We start from the raw sequence: 14,999 nt of genomic DNA, 5'->3' as shown, positions 1-14,999 counted from the left end.
GAGGGGGGGGGGGGAGAGGGAGCTCGCCGCGACATCTTTACTATCAAGGACTTTTTGAAAAAAAACCACTGACCCAGCTGCGTAGACGGTCATGATGTCTGTACATTATGTGTATATGCACGTTAACTTCACACAGTACTCACACAGCTTGTCCACGTGCCGTTGACCTCTGCACTCAAACCCTTTGCTTTGGAAAACTGTGTGTGATTTGCCTGCATCTCTTGAAGCCTTCGGCGTTTGACGGCCAAACCGTGGATACGGATCACCGGGGAGCTCCGCTCGCCTCGCTCGTACCAAAGTGCTGCCCCAGCAGTCGTCGGACGCATCCCGTTCTCCGCCGAGATCCACACACACACACACACACACACACACACACACACACACACACACACACACACACCCCCTCCCCCTCTCTGCCGACTCTCGACACGAGACGCTCGCCGCATCTTCCGGTCCTCTTATCGCTCGACGTCGCATTTCTGTTGGGAGATTTCAAAGCGAACAACTTGAGGGCGCTCGCGCCGGACCCTTCCACGACACGCACACACGCACGCACGCACGCACACACACACACACACACACACACACACACACACACACACACACACACCTCGCAACTTTTCAGTCGTTTTCCTGGTGAGCTGACATAACTAGACGTGTCAAGCACAAAAGTTAGCATCCTTGTTATGGGTGTCTCTACCTGTGAAAGGGTAGTTAAGGGGATCACTGTTCCAAACCAGGCGGGATAAGTGATAATAGGGCTGGTGAGAGGAGGAAGACGAGGAGGAGGAGGAGGAGGAAGAAGAAGAAGAAGAAGAAAGGGCAGAGAGGAGAATATCTTTGGTTGAGTGGATGTAACTAACTAATAGCCCTTTTTTTTTTTTTTTTGTTTTTTTTGTTGTTGCTAACCAATAGAGGGTGTTGGTAGATGGCTTGTAGACTTTACTTCTTGCTTTCTGTCCACTAGTTTATTTGATTGTAGGCTATTTTCTAATGCTGTTTCACCAAGAATGCACCAGCCACCACCAAATATTAGCTCAACAAAGGATCTAAATGACGATTAAAAAAAAAAAAGAAAAAAAAAAAGAAGGGTGGAAAGATTGTGGGGCATCGATGTGTTATTGGGACAAACGTGACATGAATTTAGAAACGTGACTGTCTTCCATGCATGTAGGACTTCTAGGCGTGATCTTGTTTTCATTTAACCTTCCGAGTTTTTAGCTTCATTTTTATTAACAAAAACAACAAAAAAACAACAAACAAAAAAAAGAAGGAAGAAAGAAAGAAAAAAAGAATAAAGGGTATAATTATTACAGTCAGACCAAAAAGGAAGAAGTGCATCATGTATCTCTATGATGTGTGTTATCTCTGTGTGGGCGTGTGTACAGTGTTCTTGGGATGTCTTAGTCGCTCACTGGCTGGTGCCCTTTGACCTTTTTTTTTTTTTTTTTGTGTGTGAGCATTATAGAGACTGGGTGCTTCCACCAGCCAGTGACACACACACACACACACACACACACACACACCGGGTGGGGTGGGGGGTTCGACCGAGATCTCCACCCCCTCGCCCCCTCCCACCCCCCACTCACCCCACCACCCCCATCTCGAAACATCGAAGTGAGCCCGAGGCAACACACCACAACCTTCAGTTGTACCAAAACCAAAAATACCAAGTTCAGCAATGTAATAATGCTACTCCTCCTGTGTCTCTCTAAAGTTGGTGCACGGCCACCTTTTCAGTTCGAGGAGAGGAGGGAATTATATTTGTATCCGTGTCTCTCTCTGTGTGGTGTCGTCATGCCTCAAGTTGGTTTGAAATTATTATTATTATTTTTTTTTGGGGGGGGGGGAGGTGGGTAGGGTGGGGAGGTAGGGGAGGGGGTTGTTGCGGGGCTTCACGGGTGGGCGGGTGGAGTGAGTCATATCACACCTGTATTTTGATTGTGAGCATAGAAGGCATGCTCTCCCCTTTACCCATCCTTTTAATACCTTCTGGTAAAAAAAAAAACAACCCACGATGAGTTTTTTTTTTTTTTTTCTTAGTTCTTTGGTCAATCGGGCAAGGGCTTCTCTCTCTCCTCTGTTACCAAAAAAAAAAAAAAAAAAATAGTAATAAAAAAGAGGCAGCACTGGGTGTAGTACAACTCCTGTTTTAAGAGAAACCCGCAACATTTTGGTTTTTTTTGTTTGTTTGTTTGTTTGTTTGTTTTTGTTTTGTTTTCCGGGGAGGGGATTTTCATTCTTTTGGAACTATTTTATACGTTAACGGTTATGTGAATAACAAAGCATTTTGATAGTAAGGTAAAACAGCCTTATGAAGATTTTAAGTGTCGGTCAAGACTTCATATGTTACAGAACAAATCTTGAGCTTGACAGCTGGTCACATGTAATATCCCACATTTAATTCCTTGTTTTGTTTACTCATTGCAGTTCATATGACTGTATCTTATGAATAATGTTATCGCCACACCAAATTGTCATGCCCTCCCCCCTCTCCTTTTTCTACCTGTTGTAATGGATGTCACTGTACAGTTTGTGTAATGTTTCAGTAATTTTTTTTTTCTTTTTTTTTTTTTCCTTTTTATAAATTTCGATGTTCGGTTGCGATGCCAGTTTTATTTTTTGGCCTTTGTGTCACAGGATTCACAATAACTCTATATCAGTTTTGAATATTATTTAGGTCTTTTTGTTACATAACCGGGTTGAATTGTGAGGTTTACAGATGTGACATTTGGTGCTGTTGAAAGATTAATTGAGGTTCTCCTATTATCAGAGTTTAATTTCCTGTATTGATTTATAGGCGCCCTCCACCCTCTCCCTCCCCCCGATTCCCTTAAGTTTCCACACTCCCTCACTTTCCTTAATATTCACCCACTTACGTGCTTAATTAAACTTTCTAAAAATCATTTCCGTGAACTCAAAAATTTTAAAAAAATGTTTAGTTTTGAAAGTTACGCGGACAAAATCTCTTCCGTCTTCAAGTGTCTCATCACTGCTAAATGTAAAAGGGGCATCAGAAATCCTAAAAGTTATTCAAGTTGAAATACATTTTGATGAAGCCTTTTAATTCATTAATATTTTGAGAATATGCAGAGCAATTGCATACAACCCAAAAGTGCTGACATTCTTTTTTTTATATATCAACCAAATTGGAAATCATATTTAGCCTTGAAACAGGAAGCCCATCATGAACTCCGCAAGTTTCACATCGAAAGCTGCCGAGCTGCACTCTGCCGCAACGAAATGACTTCCACAGCACCAAATGGCCTCGTAAACCTTTTTGCTTTCTTTTTTTTTTTATTAGTATATTTGTATCTTCCCTCTTTCCCTTGTATTTACCCCTCTCTCTACCTCTGTCTTTCCATTTCTCTTGTATATAACCCCCACTGTTTTCAGACTTGTGAGTCTGTATGAACTCCTTTTATACCTCAACTTTAGAATTGTTCTAGAAAGAGTAAAACAAAAGGAAGAATATGACAAATTGTAGTGTTCTTATTAGAAAATTAATAAAAAATGATTTAGTGTGATTTTTTTTTTTCAGTATTTGATTTCAGATTTTAGGAGTGTTTCATTTTATAATTTGTCACAAATGCTCTTGTGATAGTCAAATGTAATAAAAGGAGAGATTGCACCATCTAATGATTAATATGTGAATCTGTTAGCTTGGTGGAGACTTGAGGAAAACACGACTGTGAAATGACTTTCAGGCCTTTTTTTCCCCCCCACCATTTTAATTCAATTCCAAAAAACAAACAAGGATGAGAGGAAATCGGCTGACGTCCATCAGAAAACGAAATTGAACAATATAAATCCTGCTTGGACGACACTATTAACGAGCTGCCGTCATACTCCGGGCACAGTCCAGCTGTCGTCGTCGTCGTCGTCGTCGTCCTGAGGCTTACGCGAGGTCTGATCTTCTGACTTCTGGACAGAGACGAGAGCTTCCTGTAGACAAAATAATGCACTCGTAAATAAAATGATTGATCACTCTGGAAAAATGTAAAAACTTCAAAGCGCCGTTGACTCCCAAGATATCGAGCCAGATAAGACGGAACATTTTGTTTTGTTAGTGAAACCTGTCGTGACTCACTGACAGGAAATGTGACGAGGCAAAAACCGCTGGTGGTACAAAAGAGCGCTAATCAGAAGTTAGAACTTTCCCCCTCAAGCTTGGTCACAGACGGGAAGTGGAAACCCATCTGCAAAGCGTTGAGATTTTTTAGGTTTTTTTTTTTTTTTTTTCCTCTGCAGCACCTGCCAGCACCCCCTCTGTATCAGTCATGTACGTCCCGAGTGAACGTACCTCCGGCAGCGGAGAGTCGATCTCGGCGGGCGAGGGTTTCCTCTTTTGAGCCGCTCCTCTCCAACACAGGCCGCACAGGATCCACTTGAAGGTCCGCCGCATCTCGTCGTCCCGCAGGGAGTAGATGATGGGATTGACCAGAGAGTTGCACTCCGCTATCACCAAGCAGTACTTCTCGAAGCTGTTGGCGGCGCCGTCTTTACCCAGCAGCCCGTCCAGTAAGAGCGTCATGAGGCCGGGCGTCCAGCAGATCACAAAGGCGCCTGCGGGGATGTGGATCGTTATCGGGGACGGGGGAAGAGTCGTCGACAAATTCCCGTCAGCCCGCACGCAGCCGCGGTGATGTAACGTGACACCGGAGTCGAAGTGCAGCTGCGTTGGGTCATACGTGCGCGTTTAAGCGCCACTTAACAGCGTAGTCACGTCAACGCTCAAGATTATGAATGCGATTAGGATGTCCATGGAAAGACAAACAAAAGCTACAAAACCGGTTCACGGAAAAGGGAAGATCACGGGGGTAGCAAGTAGTAGAACATGCTTCAGCTTCCGGAGCCACCGGCACCCCAACCATAATTATACCTTCATGTTTAGAGGAACTGTCTGGGTTGTTTTTGCGTTTTGAAAGTGGTGAAGGGAATCTGGTAAAAAGCCAGAAGAGCTCACTGAGAAAATGTGAAATCAAAGGCTGCTGACAAAACATCCGGATGACCTTTTTAATATTTTTGATGCACGGTCTTACGATCGCCGTTAATTGACTTGACTAACTTTTACCTTTGACCCAGAAATGACACCCGGCAGTTGAGCGTCACGCACGCGAACAACTCACCCAGCACCATGGAGATGGTCTTCATCAGGTTGACGACGGTCTGGTCCTGCCCTATCGCCGAGCTGTGCCGAGAAGCGTAGCGGCTCTGGTATCTCACGTAGATGAAGATACGAGCGTACATGGCCACCATGATGAAGAAAGTGAGCAGGTTGAGAACTGCCCAGAAGATAAGGAAGCGGCGGCTGTAGAGGGGGGCGACGGTGGAGCAGTCCTTGAGATCACACTCGCAGTTCCAAAACATGGAGGGCACCAGGCCCATGACGATGGCCGCGGCCCAAATGCAGACTATCAGCAGCACCACGCGCCGCTTGGTCATGTTGCTGTGCAGCTGCATGGTGATGATGGTCTGGTGGCGCTCCACGGCGACAGCCAGGAGGTTGGCCACGGAGGCGGTCAGGCTAATGTCAACCAAAGCCCCGCGGATGTACCACTGCTCCTTGGTGAGCATTCTGGTCCAGGGGCCCGTGTTCAGCATCATGTTGGCGTAGGCGACGCCCGCGAACAGGTCGGCCGCCGCCATGTTGCCCAGGAGATAGTAGATGGGGAAGTGGAAGCGGCGGTTCATGAAGATGGCTACCATCACCATCAGGTTGGCCAGGACGACGACGAGACATACCGTCAGGCCCAGCCCCATGACCACGAAGTCCCGCGGCGACCACTCCACGCTGATCTTCTTACCCACCAAGTCGTAGAAGAAGGTGACGTTGTGGCTGTAGTCGCAGGCATTCGACGCGCTGCTCTCGGCCTCCATAGCTGCCAGACACGAAGCAGAAAGCTGAGGATATTTTACTTGTTGTCTAAAGGAGGCGCAACAACAACAACAACAACAACGGGATGTCGAATACTCCATCGGTTAAGTGGAAAGCTCGCCCTTCAGTGTAAATTCATCTTGTGCGAGGAAACCGCAGTAAACTTCCCCTCAAACATCGTACTTTTACAGAACTATTGCTATAATAACTCGAGCATCTAATTAGAGCTGCACTGAACATTTAATTCACTGTGACACATACTGAACTGTGTAGGTCAGACAGCATTGGCACAACCAGCGGAGTAAAAGTTCTGATACAGCAGCAATTGCAAGTAAACGTCTTGCATTAAAGATCCTATAAAAGTACAGAAGTATTATCCGACAAATGTAGGTAAAACTTTTAAGTACTGGTTTGGTCCATCTCACCGATGCATTATTATATATAAATATATATATGACAGATTTTTAACAGTGAAGCATTGGTGTGTAAGCAGCATGTTACTGTTGTAGCAGTTGGAGGGGGATCATTTATTAAAATGAAACTATTTAAAAAGTTTAGAGGAGAAAAAAAATATTAAAAAAATCACCATTTGGTGGAATATTTAACCATTCAGACGTGAAATGTGACCCTGACTACACGCTGCTGTTGTTAAGATGTCAGAAGCCAAAAAGATTGGTTATCTTTCAGAACGTGTTGTAATTTAAAAGCTCGTTATAATATATACATTCTGTCAAATCTTTATCTTAAAAGTAGCTGAAGCTGTCACATAAATGTAGTACAATATTTCCTGCTGAAATGTGGATTGGAAGTATAAAGTAGCATCGAATGAAAACACTCGAGTGACTCAAAATGTGCTTAGTTACTTTCAACCACTGCATTTAAACACTACAGTTGTCAGAGTTTAGGATTGTACAGATAAACATTCCTGCAAAGTTACTTTATGCAAACTCAGGCTACATACTTGAAAAATGTAGGTGATTGACGTGATTGCCACCAAACGTTGGTGAAACGTTCTGTTCCATGACAAACTTTACCGAAATGTTCCGCTCCCTGACGAATATTGCCGAAACGCTCCGTTCCCTAACAGAGCGTTGCCGAAACGCTCCGTTCCCTAACAGAGCGTTGCCGAAACGCTCCGTTCCCTAACACACCGTTGCCGAAACGCTCCGTTCCCTAACACACCGTTGCCGAAACGCTCCGTTCCCTAACAGAGCGTTGCCGAAACGCTCCGTTCCCTAACAGAGCGTTGCCGAAACGCTCCGTTCCCTAACACACCGCTGCCGAAACGCTCCGTTCCCTAACAGAGCGTTGCCGAAACGCTCCGTTCCCTAACAGAGCGTTGCCGAAACGCTCCGTTCCCTAACAGAGCGTTGCCGAAACGCTCCGTTCCCTAACAAACCGTTGCCGAAACGCTCCGTTCCCTAACAGAGCGTTGCCGAAACGCTCCGTTCCCTAACACACTGTTGCCGAAACGCTCCGTTCCCTAACACACCGTTGCCGAAACGCTCCGTTCCCTAACAGAGCGTTGCCGAAACGCTCCGTTCCCTAACAGAGCGTTGCCGAAACGCTCCGTTCCCTAACACACCGTTGCCGAAACGCTCCGTTCCCTAACAGAGCGTCGGCGAAACTGAAATGAATTAAATGAACTATTTTGAGTTGTTTTGTCTTAAAAAAAAAAAAAAATAAGTAACATGGAAACTAACTCTTACCTGAAACTCATAGATTTACGACGGAATTGAAACCTTCCACAGGTTTAGAGTTTCCTCCATTCAGATAGGCTCGAGATGATAGCTGCCATTAGAAGAAACAAAGTCTCTGAGCTGTTTTGTTTTTTTTACTGTTGTCGGTCCATGTGGTGGGACATTTTCCAAGTAGTCGCCTGTCTGAATCACTCTCACTCGAATCAGCTGGACCCGGCCGTCAGGTAGCTGTGCTGCCTTCACGGATGCCCCACAAAAATCGGATAAAACACACACACACGCACACACCGTTTCCTTTCCTCGCTTCCTCTTTGGTGATCTAGACACGCTTCCTCTCAAGTGTTTTGGACGTTTTAAGTAGGCTACATTGGAAGAAAGGGCTCCCGAAGCAAAACGTGCAATAAGGAATAACACACACACACAAAAAACAACAACAACTTTGATAGGGCTGGTGAACCAGTTCCAGCTATTCCGGATCTTTGGATTGAGCTCCTTTAAAGAAAGAAGCCCATCTTGAGGTGTTCACCGCTATCCAGTGGTCGTAGTGAGACACTGCAACACCACGCAGCCTGTGTATGTAAAATGTTTATTCTCTTTTGCTATATTATTTATTGTCCTATATCCATGTTAGGCCCACAAGGCAAGCTTCAGTTTTTGCCACTATAGTTACGCAGTTTACTGCATTCATTCAGTTGGTCTTTTATTGTGTTCGCAGATATTATTTTGCCACTTTTATATATATATATATATATATATATATATATATATATATATATATATATATCACAAGATATTTAACAACGGCTAAAGCTACTTTGCACAGCAGGAATAATACAGATAGCTCATTTAGACGGATAATTGTTATGCTTTACAATTTGCAGTCATTTCTGTACTAATGTTAACAAAAACAAATAAATAAACACTTGGACTGGAAGTTAACACACCCAGCAAGCTGTTTTTCTTATTTTAAACGTTTTATCTGGAAGTCTTTAATGACGTGACACAATTCCTGTATTTTCCAACTCGATAAGGACAACCATTGTAAGTGCACGTTTTCTCTGATCTTCCCAAATTATCCTCAAGACGAACAATTCAACTCGAAGTGTCGAAGGAGTGCGAAGCGGTATCGTTAAAAGTAAAACTTTTTTTTTTTGGCGGGGGGCAGAAATGTATTTCAGGCCTGTGCCGACATTTCATTTTAGAGCCTCAACCAGCTGATTTTAGGGAAGTGCTGACATCATGGCGTTATTGTAAAACATAAAAAGCAGAATAACAGGTGTGAAAAGCACAAAAATAAAAAAATAAAAATAAGAACAGAGCATGACTCGTCGTGACTGGTGTCAACTGCAAAAAAAACCCAACTAAAACGAGACTGTGCCATATGAGAACGAGTGAGCTGCACACTTTTTTTTGGGTGGGGGGGCGGGGGGGGGGGGGGAGAAGGCAACGACACACTGACAAGACAGCAATTCGTTTATTTTTTTATTTTCTATAAAAGAGATGAGTTTATTCAATGATCATAACAGACTTAATCAGAGACCTCGATAGACCACTCACATACCAAACGATAATCGAGGGAAATGTTTGAACAAAAGCCCCAGAACAGAACAAATGTAACACGAAATAAAATACCTGAATAAAGCAAACTCTGGGCTGAGCTGCGGGTCAGCACATTCTCTGAAGAACTCATGGCACGATATGTCCCAAGTTATTGTGAGAAGAAGAAGAAAGAAGAAAAAAAAAGAAAAGAAAAAGGGGCGAAAAAGGAATGAAGTTTTTTTTGTTGTTGTTTTTTTTTTGTGTTTTTTTTGTGTTGTTTTTTTTACCCTTTCAAAACCAAATAAAATTATATATTCATATATGGTGGACTTCATAGAAATGGAAAAGGTGGTTTAAGCACAGAAACAAGTTCTCCTGCTCATCTTTTTATCTCCTCATCAATAGAATGCTTATCTACATCGGGGTACATGCCTCACACGAGAGAAAAAAAAAAAGAAAAAGAAGAAGAAGAAGAAAAAAAGAAAAAGAAAGAACAAACACACAGTCACACGGCCGTCCAAATGTACACAGTCACGCTCACAGACCAGACAAACGCAAAGTATGGCAACGCTGAAACATCTCTACCTAAAAATCTGCTGATTGAACAAAATGAGAAAGTAGTTGTCAGGTGTGTACACTCATAGAAGTCCAGCTAAAACTAAATTTAAAACCCGAATATTGACAACGGGTAAAATATAAAACGCTGTCTTATCCTTTTTTTTTTTTTTTAAATTCCTTTTTTTTTTTTTTTTTTTGGTAAGTATTTTTTGTTATTTTATACACAAACTCTTTCAAAAATCTCCCTCCCCGTTCAAATATTACACCTCCCTCCCATTCCTGACTCGCACCCGCGGTCCCTCCCATTTTAACCTCCCTCCCCTCCTCCCTCCCCCCCCCTCTTCAAAGTGTAATATAAGCCAACGAGAATTGCAATACAATACAGGCACTGGAGAAAAAAACAAAACAAAACAAAAACACCATAAGAGACGAGTAGAGAGGACGAGACGCGTTCAGAAGTGCAGCCCGTCCCCGGTCCGACTGTGTCCCCGAGAACAGAATTAGAACTCACATCCACTATTATCAAACAAGAACGAAGATATAAATCAAAACTGTTTTTTCAGCATTTTTTTCCAACTTTTGTAATCGTTTTGTCCTTTTTTTTTTGTTTTTTTGTTGTTGTTGTTTTGTTTCCGTACTGTCCACGGTGAATTAAAAGACGATTTCGATGCGACTGGGAGCTCCTTCCGGTCCTCATCAATGATATATATATATTTATATATATATCTATGTATATATAGATATATATATATTTTTTTTTACTAACCCGATTCAAGTAACGGCTACAGAAAGGTGGTAAGTGTTTTGTCTTATTCCCTTGATTGTCCCCTTGCCGCCTCCAGCAATTTTTCTTGTTGACATTTTAAAATCGAATCGTTTAGCGTGCGCTCGGCGGGACCAGCAAGGGGCTTCGCTGATCCAGTAGTGTGACTGCCGCGAACCATCCGATGGTATGAACGTTTCCCGCGTGATGTCTCAAAGTGTAGTACAAATGATGGTGTAGTGAAATCGTACTCCAAATAAAGCTGAGAAACAACCGGACCTTCCCGCTCTTCTTCTAACTGTTGTAGCTTTAAATGGAAAAAAAAAAAAATACAAGGCAAAATGAAAACTGATTCCGTCTTTGATAAATACTTGATAATGCATATATTCAGTTTTTTTTTTTTTTTTTTTTTCTTTACTAGCCACCTACCATATTTTTTTTTTTAGGACAAGTAATTTAGCATAAAAGACATTGGGGTTGTTTGGCATAGATGTAGCTGGCGGAGTGTGTTGGTGTGAAGATTCAAAGAGCTAAAAGAGGAGAAAAAAAACAAAAAAATAAAACAGTTATTGTAGTATAAGAAAATACTTCTTTACAGTAGATAGTAGATGATGGAAAGAACAAAAAAGAAAAAAAAAAAAGGGTCTGCACTGCTTTTAGTCCTGTTTGTAAATGTTATTGGTTTGTCCGTGTGTGCAGGCCACAAAACATCATGGTCTGTTTAGGAAAAAGATGTGTAAGGCAAACTGTACCTTCTCTGCTGAGAAATATACATGATTTACAGTATGGAAGGTGCCCCCACAACCATTTCACGTGTTCACTTACAACAACAACAACAACAACAACAAAAAAAAAACAACAAAAAAAAAAAACTGAACCTAAAAACACCAGTCTTCTTCAGACACCTGGCAGTTTCGAAATGCCTCTGCGCAGACTGTCAGTACATTATCAGAGCATTTTCAGAGTCACTGGGATGTCTTTACTCTCGCAGTTATCTCGCGGTGCCCGCGCACTCCTACAAAAGGCAACTGTGCCAGCAGGGGGTGGGGGGTGGGGGTCCTCTTTCCTCCTCCTCTTTCTTTCCTCCTCTTTCTTTTCTCCTCTTTCTCCTTGTCGCGAGTATCTCGGGCAGGAAATTCTAAACTCCCAGGAAATGACGTCCCAAACGACGAGGCCGTCCCCGACGTGCCTCGTGTGTTCTGTCCGCGGTGGAGGGGGGGGGCGAAACGCGCCGCTGCCGCCCGTCCGGCCGTCCGTACCGTCCATACGTCCGTACGTCCGTCTCAAAACGGGGCCCGTCACGCACGCCTACGGTCCGTGTCCCTCCGTGGTGCACGGTCGCCACGTCGTACTTCAGAGGAAGTTTACATCGTCCAATTTTTCTTTTTTTTTTTTTCTCTCTCTTTTTTTCTCTCTTTTCTTTTTTTTTTTTCTTTGTCTTTTTTTGTCTTTTCTTTTTTTCGCCGTTCCGTTTCGGTCGCTCTTCTCCTCAGAACAGGTTCTCTTCGAAGATAGCCATTAAGTCACTTTGGAAATTCATGTCAATCGTCGCCACCATCTGCGGAGAGAAAAGGAACAACTCGTCATCACTTTCACACTCACCGCTGCCGAGGTCGCACCCCGAGAGGGGGATTGTGGGAAATTTGATCCCGACAGTTACGCAAGGTAAATGCGACTTGTAATTTCTCACGGCTGCCGTTTGCGCCGAAGCCGAGCTCTTTATCTCGGGAGGTGCAAAGTTCGGACGGCCCCCTAGGCCCGCGAGCCGCGTCGGCGTCGTGAAAGCCGTCGGCGGCTCACGTACGTCGGCTAAAAAGCGCAGGCGCGGCCTCGGCGCTAAATAAACACAGCGGACAGAAAAAGAGCGTTCGGACAGTCGCCTCACCGCTTCTCGCCTCCTCCTCTCCTGCTCCCGGCGGCGTGCCAGCTCCCTCTGTTGGTCCAGTGGGTTTTGTGTGGAGGGCTGAGGGGGCGTCGGGGGCTGAGGAGGCTGCTGGATGGCAGCCGGCTGAGGCTCCGGCTGCACCGGCTGCTGCTGCTGCTGCTGCTGCTGCTGTTGTTGCTGCTGCTGCTGCTGCTGCTGTTGTTGTTGTTGTTGTTGTTGTTGTTGTTGCGAAGGGGCTTGGATGTGCTGCTGCTGCTGCTGCTCGAGGCGCCTGCGAGGCTCCTCGTGCACCCTCCGGCTCGGCTCCATGACGTCCTCTTCATCCCGACCTCTGGAAAGCATTCGGACCGATAATTCATACCAGGAGAGAAAAAAAAAAGAACGTTTCATATCGCCGAAGGGGGTTTCACACATCTGCATAAGAGAAGTCCTCTCTGCTACATCTGGGGCCCTCCTGGATGTCTCGCGGGGGGAAACCAGTTTTATAAAAAAAAATAAAAATAAAAAAAAATAAAAAAAAAATCGAGAGAAAGAAGATGGCAGATGATTACAACGTGCGTACGTACGGCGCGGGCGTTTCAGCCGGCGAGAGAACTCGATCCCGGTTTCTAAACGTCAGGCGTGTTGAGAGATTTTAACGCTTCCGAACGGAGCTTTTTCTGGTCGGTCAGAGATCAGATGCACGTATAGCCTTCCTGGTGACACTACGGGACGACTGACGGGCAGAAAATGTCTAAAACGGTATCATAATCGTGTTTAATTGTAACATCTGAATCAATCCCTTCCACCATAAACTTTATTCTCTGTGGCTGGTGTGATCCTGCAGAACGGCCACCAGAGGGCAGATTATATCACAGCATAATCCACTTTTCCTCCACCCCCTCCCCCCCCCATTTCTTTTTAACCACCAAGCAGCCCAAACAAATATCTAGATGCAGCCATCAAAGAGCCTTTTGTTTTGTTTTGTTTTGTTTTGCATAAAATGTATTACTGGAGCCGTTTCTTGAACATTGTTTGTGTCAATTCCATTCGTTTAAATGAAGAAGTGACCAGGCAGGCGCCCGTCAGGTTGTTTTATATGTTCAAAACAACACAGAACTCTTTTTCTGGCCTACATCGCTGTAAATAGTCACGCGCGTGGCCCGACACCTTCTTTCATGTCGCAGATTTATGACGCGGATATACAAATCGTCTCCCGATTCACCTCCCCCTTTGACGGTCTTACCGCAGCTTGTCCTGCTCTCTGCGTAGCCGGTCTTTCTCCGCCTGCTCGGCTTGGGCCTTCAGGGCCTTCTCCCTCTCCTCTTTCTCCCGGGCGGCACGACGGAACTGCTCGAAACTGTCGCTCGAGGACTTCACCGCCGACAACGGCGTGGACGTGGACTTCTGCGCCAGGCTGGCCCAGGAGCCCATGTTCTTCAGTTTCACATCCTGAGGACACCAGAAATGTACAGGCGGGAAGGACGGAGGGCTCCATTAATGATCAATCGCGGATCGAATCGAAAAAAAAAACCAACAACAACAAAAATAAAACTCTTGCACCCACCTGAACCTTTTTCGGGGCCACAGGGGCCTTGGACTCCTGCTTGAACTTATCTTTGTCCTGAAGAGAGGGGGGCGGCCCACCGGGCTCAGAGGAGCGGATGACGGGCCGAGAGCTGTCCATGGACTTCACATCTGTTCAACACAAGTGCAAACACGCGCGCACGAGCGCGGGTCAGTATCTTACGAAGCTGCTTCTTTTTTTTTTTTGGAGCATTTTAAGTCGGAGGGAAAAACGAGAAGCGGAGGAGCTCTCACTCTGTTGGCCGTGGCCCGGTTGGAGAGGCTTGTTGTCGGGATGTTTGTGGTGATCTGGTCTCATCGCAGGGTTGAACGGCTCCCCTCTCATCGCTGGTGATGGAGGAAGTTTCTCCTCCTTCAGCGCAACTTGGCTCCCGGGGGCCCTCTGCTGCACGGCAAGCAAACAAGAGTCACCGTCAACACACTGAGCTGGCTTTGGACATTAAACCCCCCCCCCCCCCCCCCCCCCCCCCCCCACACACACACACACACACACACACACACACCCCACCCTGAATACAGAGTCCAACGTAGTGCAGGTTTTCTCACCTTTTTGGGCTGCATGTTGTGAGGCGGAGACTGGTGGGACACGGGTGGATACTGGGGAAGTTGTGGGGAATGCATCATGAGAGGGGATGGGTTGTCCCTCATGTGACCTGCAACGGAAGGAATGGGACATAAATCGCTTGCGAACCAGAGAAACGGCAACCCGGGCAATTCTGTTCCTCCGATTATGCTTCTACAAACAGTTTTCGTCTCGCCTTTGGACATACCCGCGTTGTACGGGTCGGCCTTGGTCGGCCGAGGCGAGGGCTGCTCTTGCTGCTGCTGGATGATCTGCTGTGCTTTGTTGGCGGGCATGGAAATCTTGTGTTGGGATCCCTGGGACTGACCAGCGAGTCCGGGACCCTGCTGGTAGTTGAGCTGCTGCGGCTGCTGCTGCTGCTGCTGCTGCTGAGCGTGTTGCATGTGGCGGGCCTGGTGTAGGAGCATCTGTTGGGGCAGGGCTGGATGTGAAGGGGCTGGCTGAGTCTGGGGCTGGACAGGAAGCTGGGGAGGAGGCAGTGTGTTCTGAGAGGAGAGCTGAGATTGTCCCTGGACAGACTGCAGGAG

General features: G+C 45.5%; 3 protein-coding genes across 6 annotated transcripts in view; all 3 read right to left on the bottom strand.

The window, feature by feature from the left end:
- The window catches only part of LOC138197894 (myosin heavy chain, fast skeletal muscle-like), a 185,916-nt gene that overhangs the window by 109,703 nt on the left and 61,214 nt on the right, over positions 1 to 14,999 (bottom strand). The window lies entirely within an intron of this gene.
- lpar2a (lysophosphatidic acid receptor 2a) lies at positions 3,278 to 8,039 on the bottom strand. 2 transcript variants are annotated; one of them, XM_069148878.1, is made up of 4 exons: positions 7,588 to 8,039; positions 5,130 to 5,882; positions 4,304 to 4,566; positions 3,278 to 3,945 (listed from the first exon to the last, which is right to left on the bottom strand). In XM_069148878.1, the coding sequence occupies exons 2-4, from the start codon at positions 5,878 to 5,880 to the stop codon at positions 3,844 to 3,846; spliced, it is 1,116 nt and encodes a 371-aa protein (XP_069004979.1). In that variant the 5' UTR covers positions 5,881 to 5,882; positions 7,588 to 8,039; the 3' UTR covers positions 3,278 to 3,843. The 2 variants fall into 2 exon arrangements, with proteins under 2 accessions (XP_069004979.1, XP_069004980.1); XM_069148879.1 differs by lacking the exon at positions 4,304 to 4,566.
- The window catches only part of brd4 (bromodomain containing 4), a 27,098-nt gene continuing 21,136 nt past the window's right edge, over positions 9,038 to 14,999 (bottom strand). For 2 of the 3 annotated variants that reach the window (XM_069148876.1, XM_069148874.1), the window contains exons 13-19: positions 14,660 to 14,999; positions 14,436 to 14,542; positions 14,124 to 14,274; positions 13,870 to 14,000; positions 13,549 to 13,754; positions 12,324 to 12,654; positions 9,038 to 11,996 (exon numbers count right to left, since the gene is read on the bottom strand). The exon at positions 14,660 to 14,999 is cut by the window's right edge and continues 647 nt beyond it. In XM_069148876.1, coding sequence (XP_069004977.1) covers positions 11,928 to 11,996; positions 12,324 to 12,654; positions 13,549 to 13,754; positions 13,870 to 14,000; positions 14,124 to 14,274; positions 14,436 to 14,542; positions 14,660 to 14,999 — 1,335 coding nt within the window. In that variant the 3' untranslated portion in view covers positions 9,038 to 11,927. The remainder of the gene's footprint in view (positions 11,997 to 12,323; positions 12,655 to 13,548; positions 13,755 to 13,869; positions 14,001 to 14,123; positions 14,275 to 14,435; positions 14,543 to 14,659) is intronic. The other variant, XM_069148875.1, reaches the window with a different exon arrangement.

This window comes from Embiotoca jacksoni, unplaced genomic scaffold (genome assembly GCF_022577435.1).
Source record: "Embiotoca jacksoni isolate LCO1_2020_lvr unplaced genomic scaffold, fEmbJac1.0.p SCAF_15, whole genome shotgun sequence".
NCBI classification, from domain to species: domain Eukaryota; kingdom Metazoa; phylum Chordata; class Actinopteri; family Embiotocidae; genus Embiotoca; species Embiotoca jacksoni.
This window is presented reverse-complemented; position numbering and strand designations above follow the sequence as displayed.

Coding starts and splice junctions, on each gene's coding strand:
- lpar2a (XM_069148878.1), bottom strand. CDS start 5,880: ATGGAGGCCGAGAGCAGCGCGTCGAATGCCTGCGACTACAGCCACAAC. Junction 4,567..5,129: donor GACCATCTCCATGGTGCTGG/GTGAGTTGTTCG, acceptor ACATCCCCGCAG/GCGCCTTTGTGATCTGCTGG. Junction 3,946..4,303: donor TCGACTCTCCGCTGCCGGAG/GTACGTTCACTC, acceptor TTTTGTCTACAG/GAAGCTCTCGTCTCTGTCCA.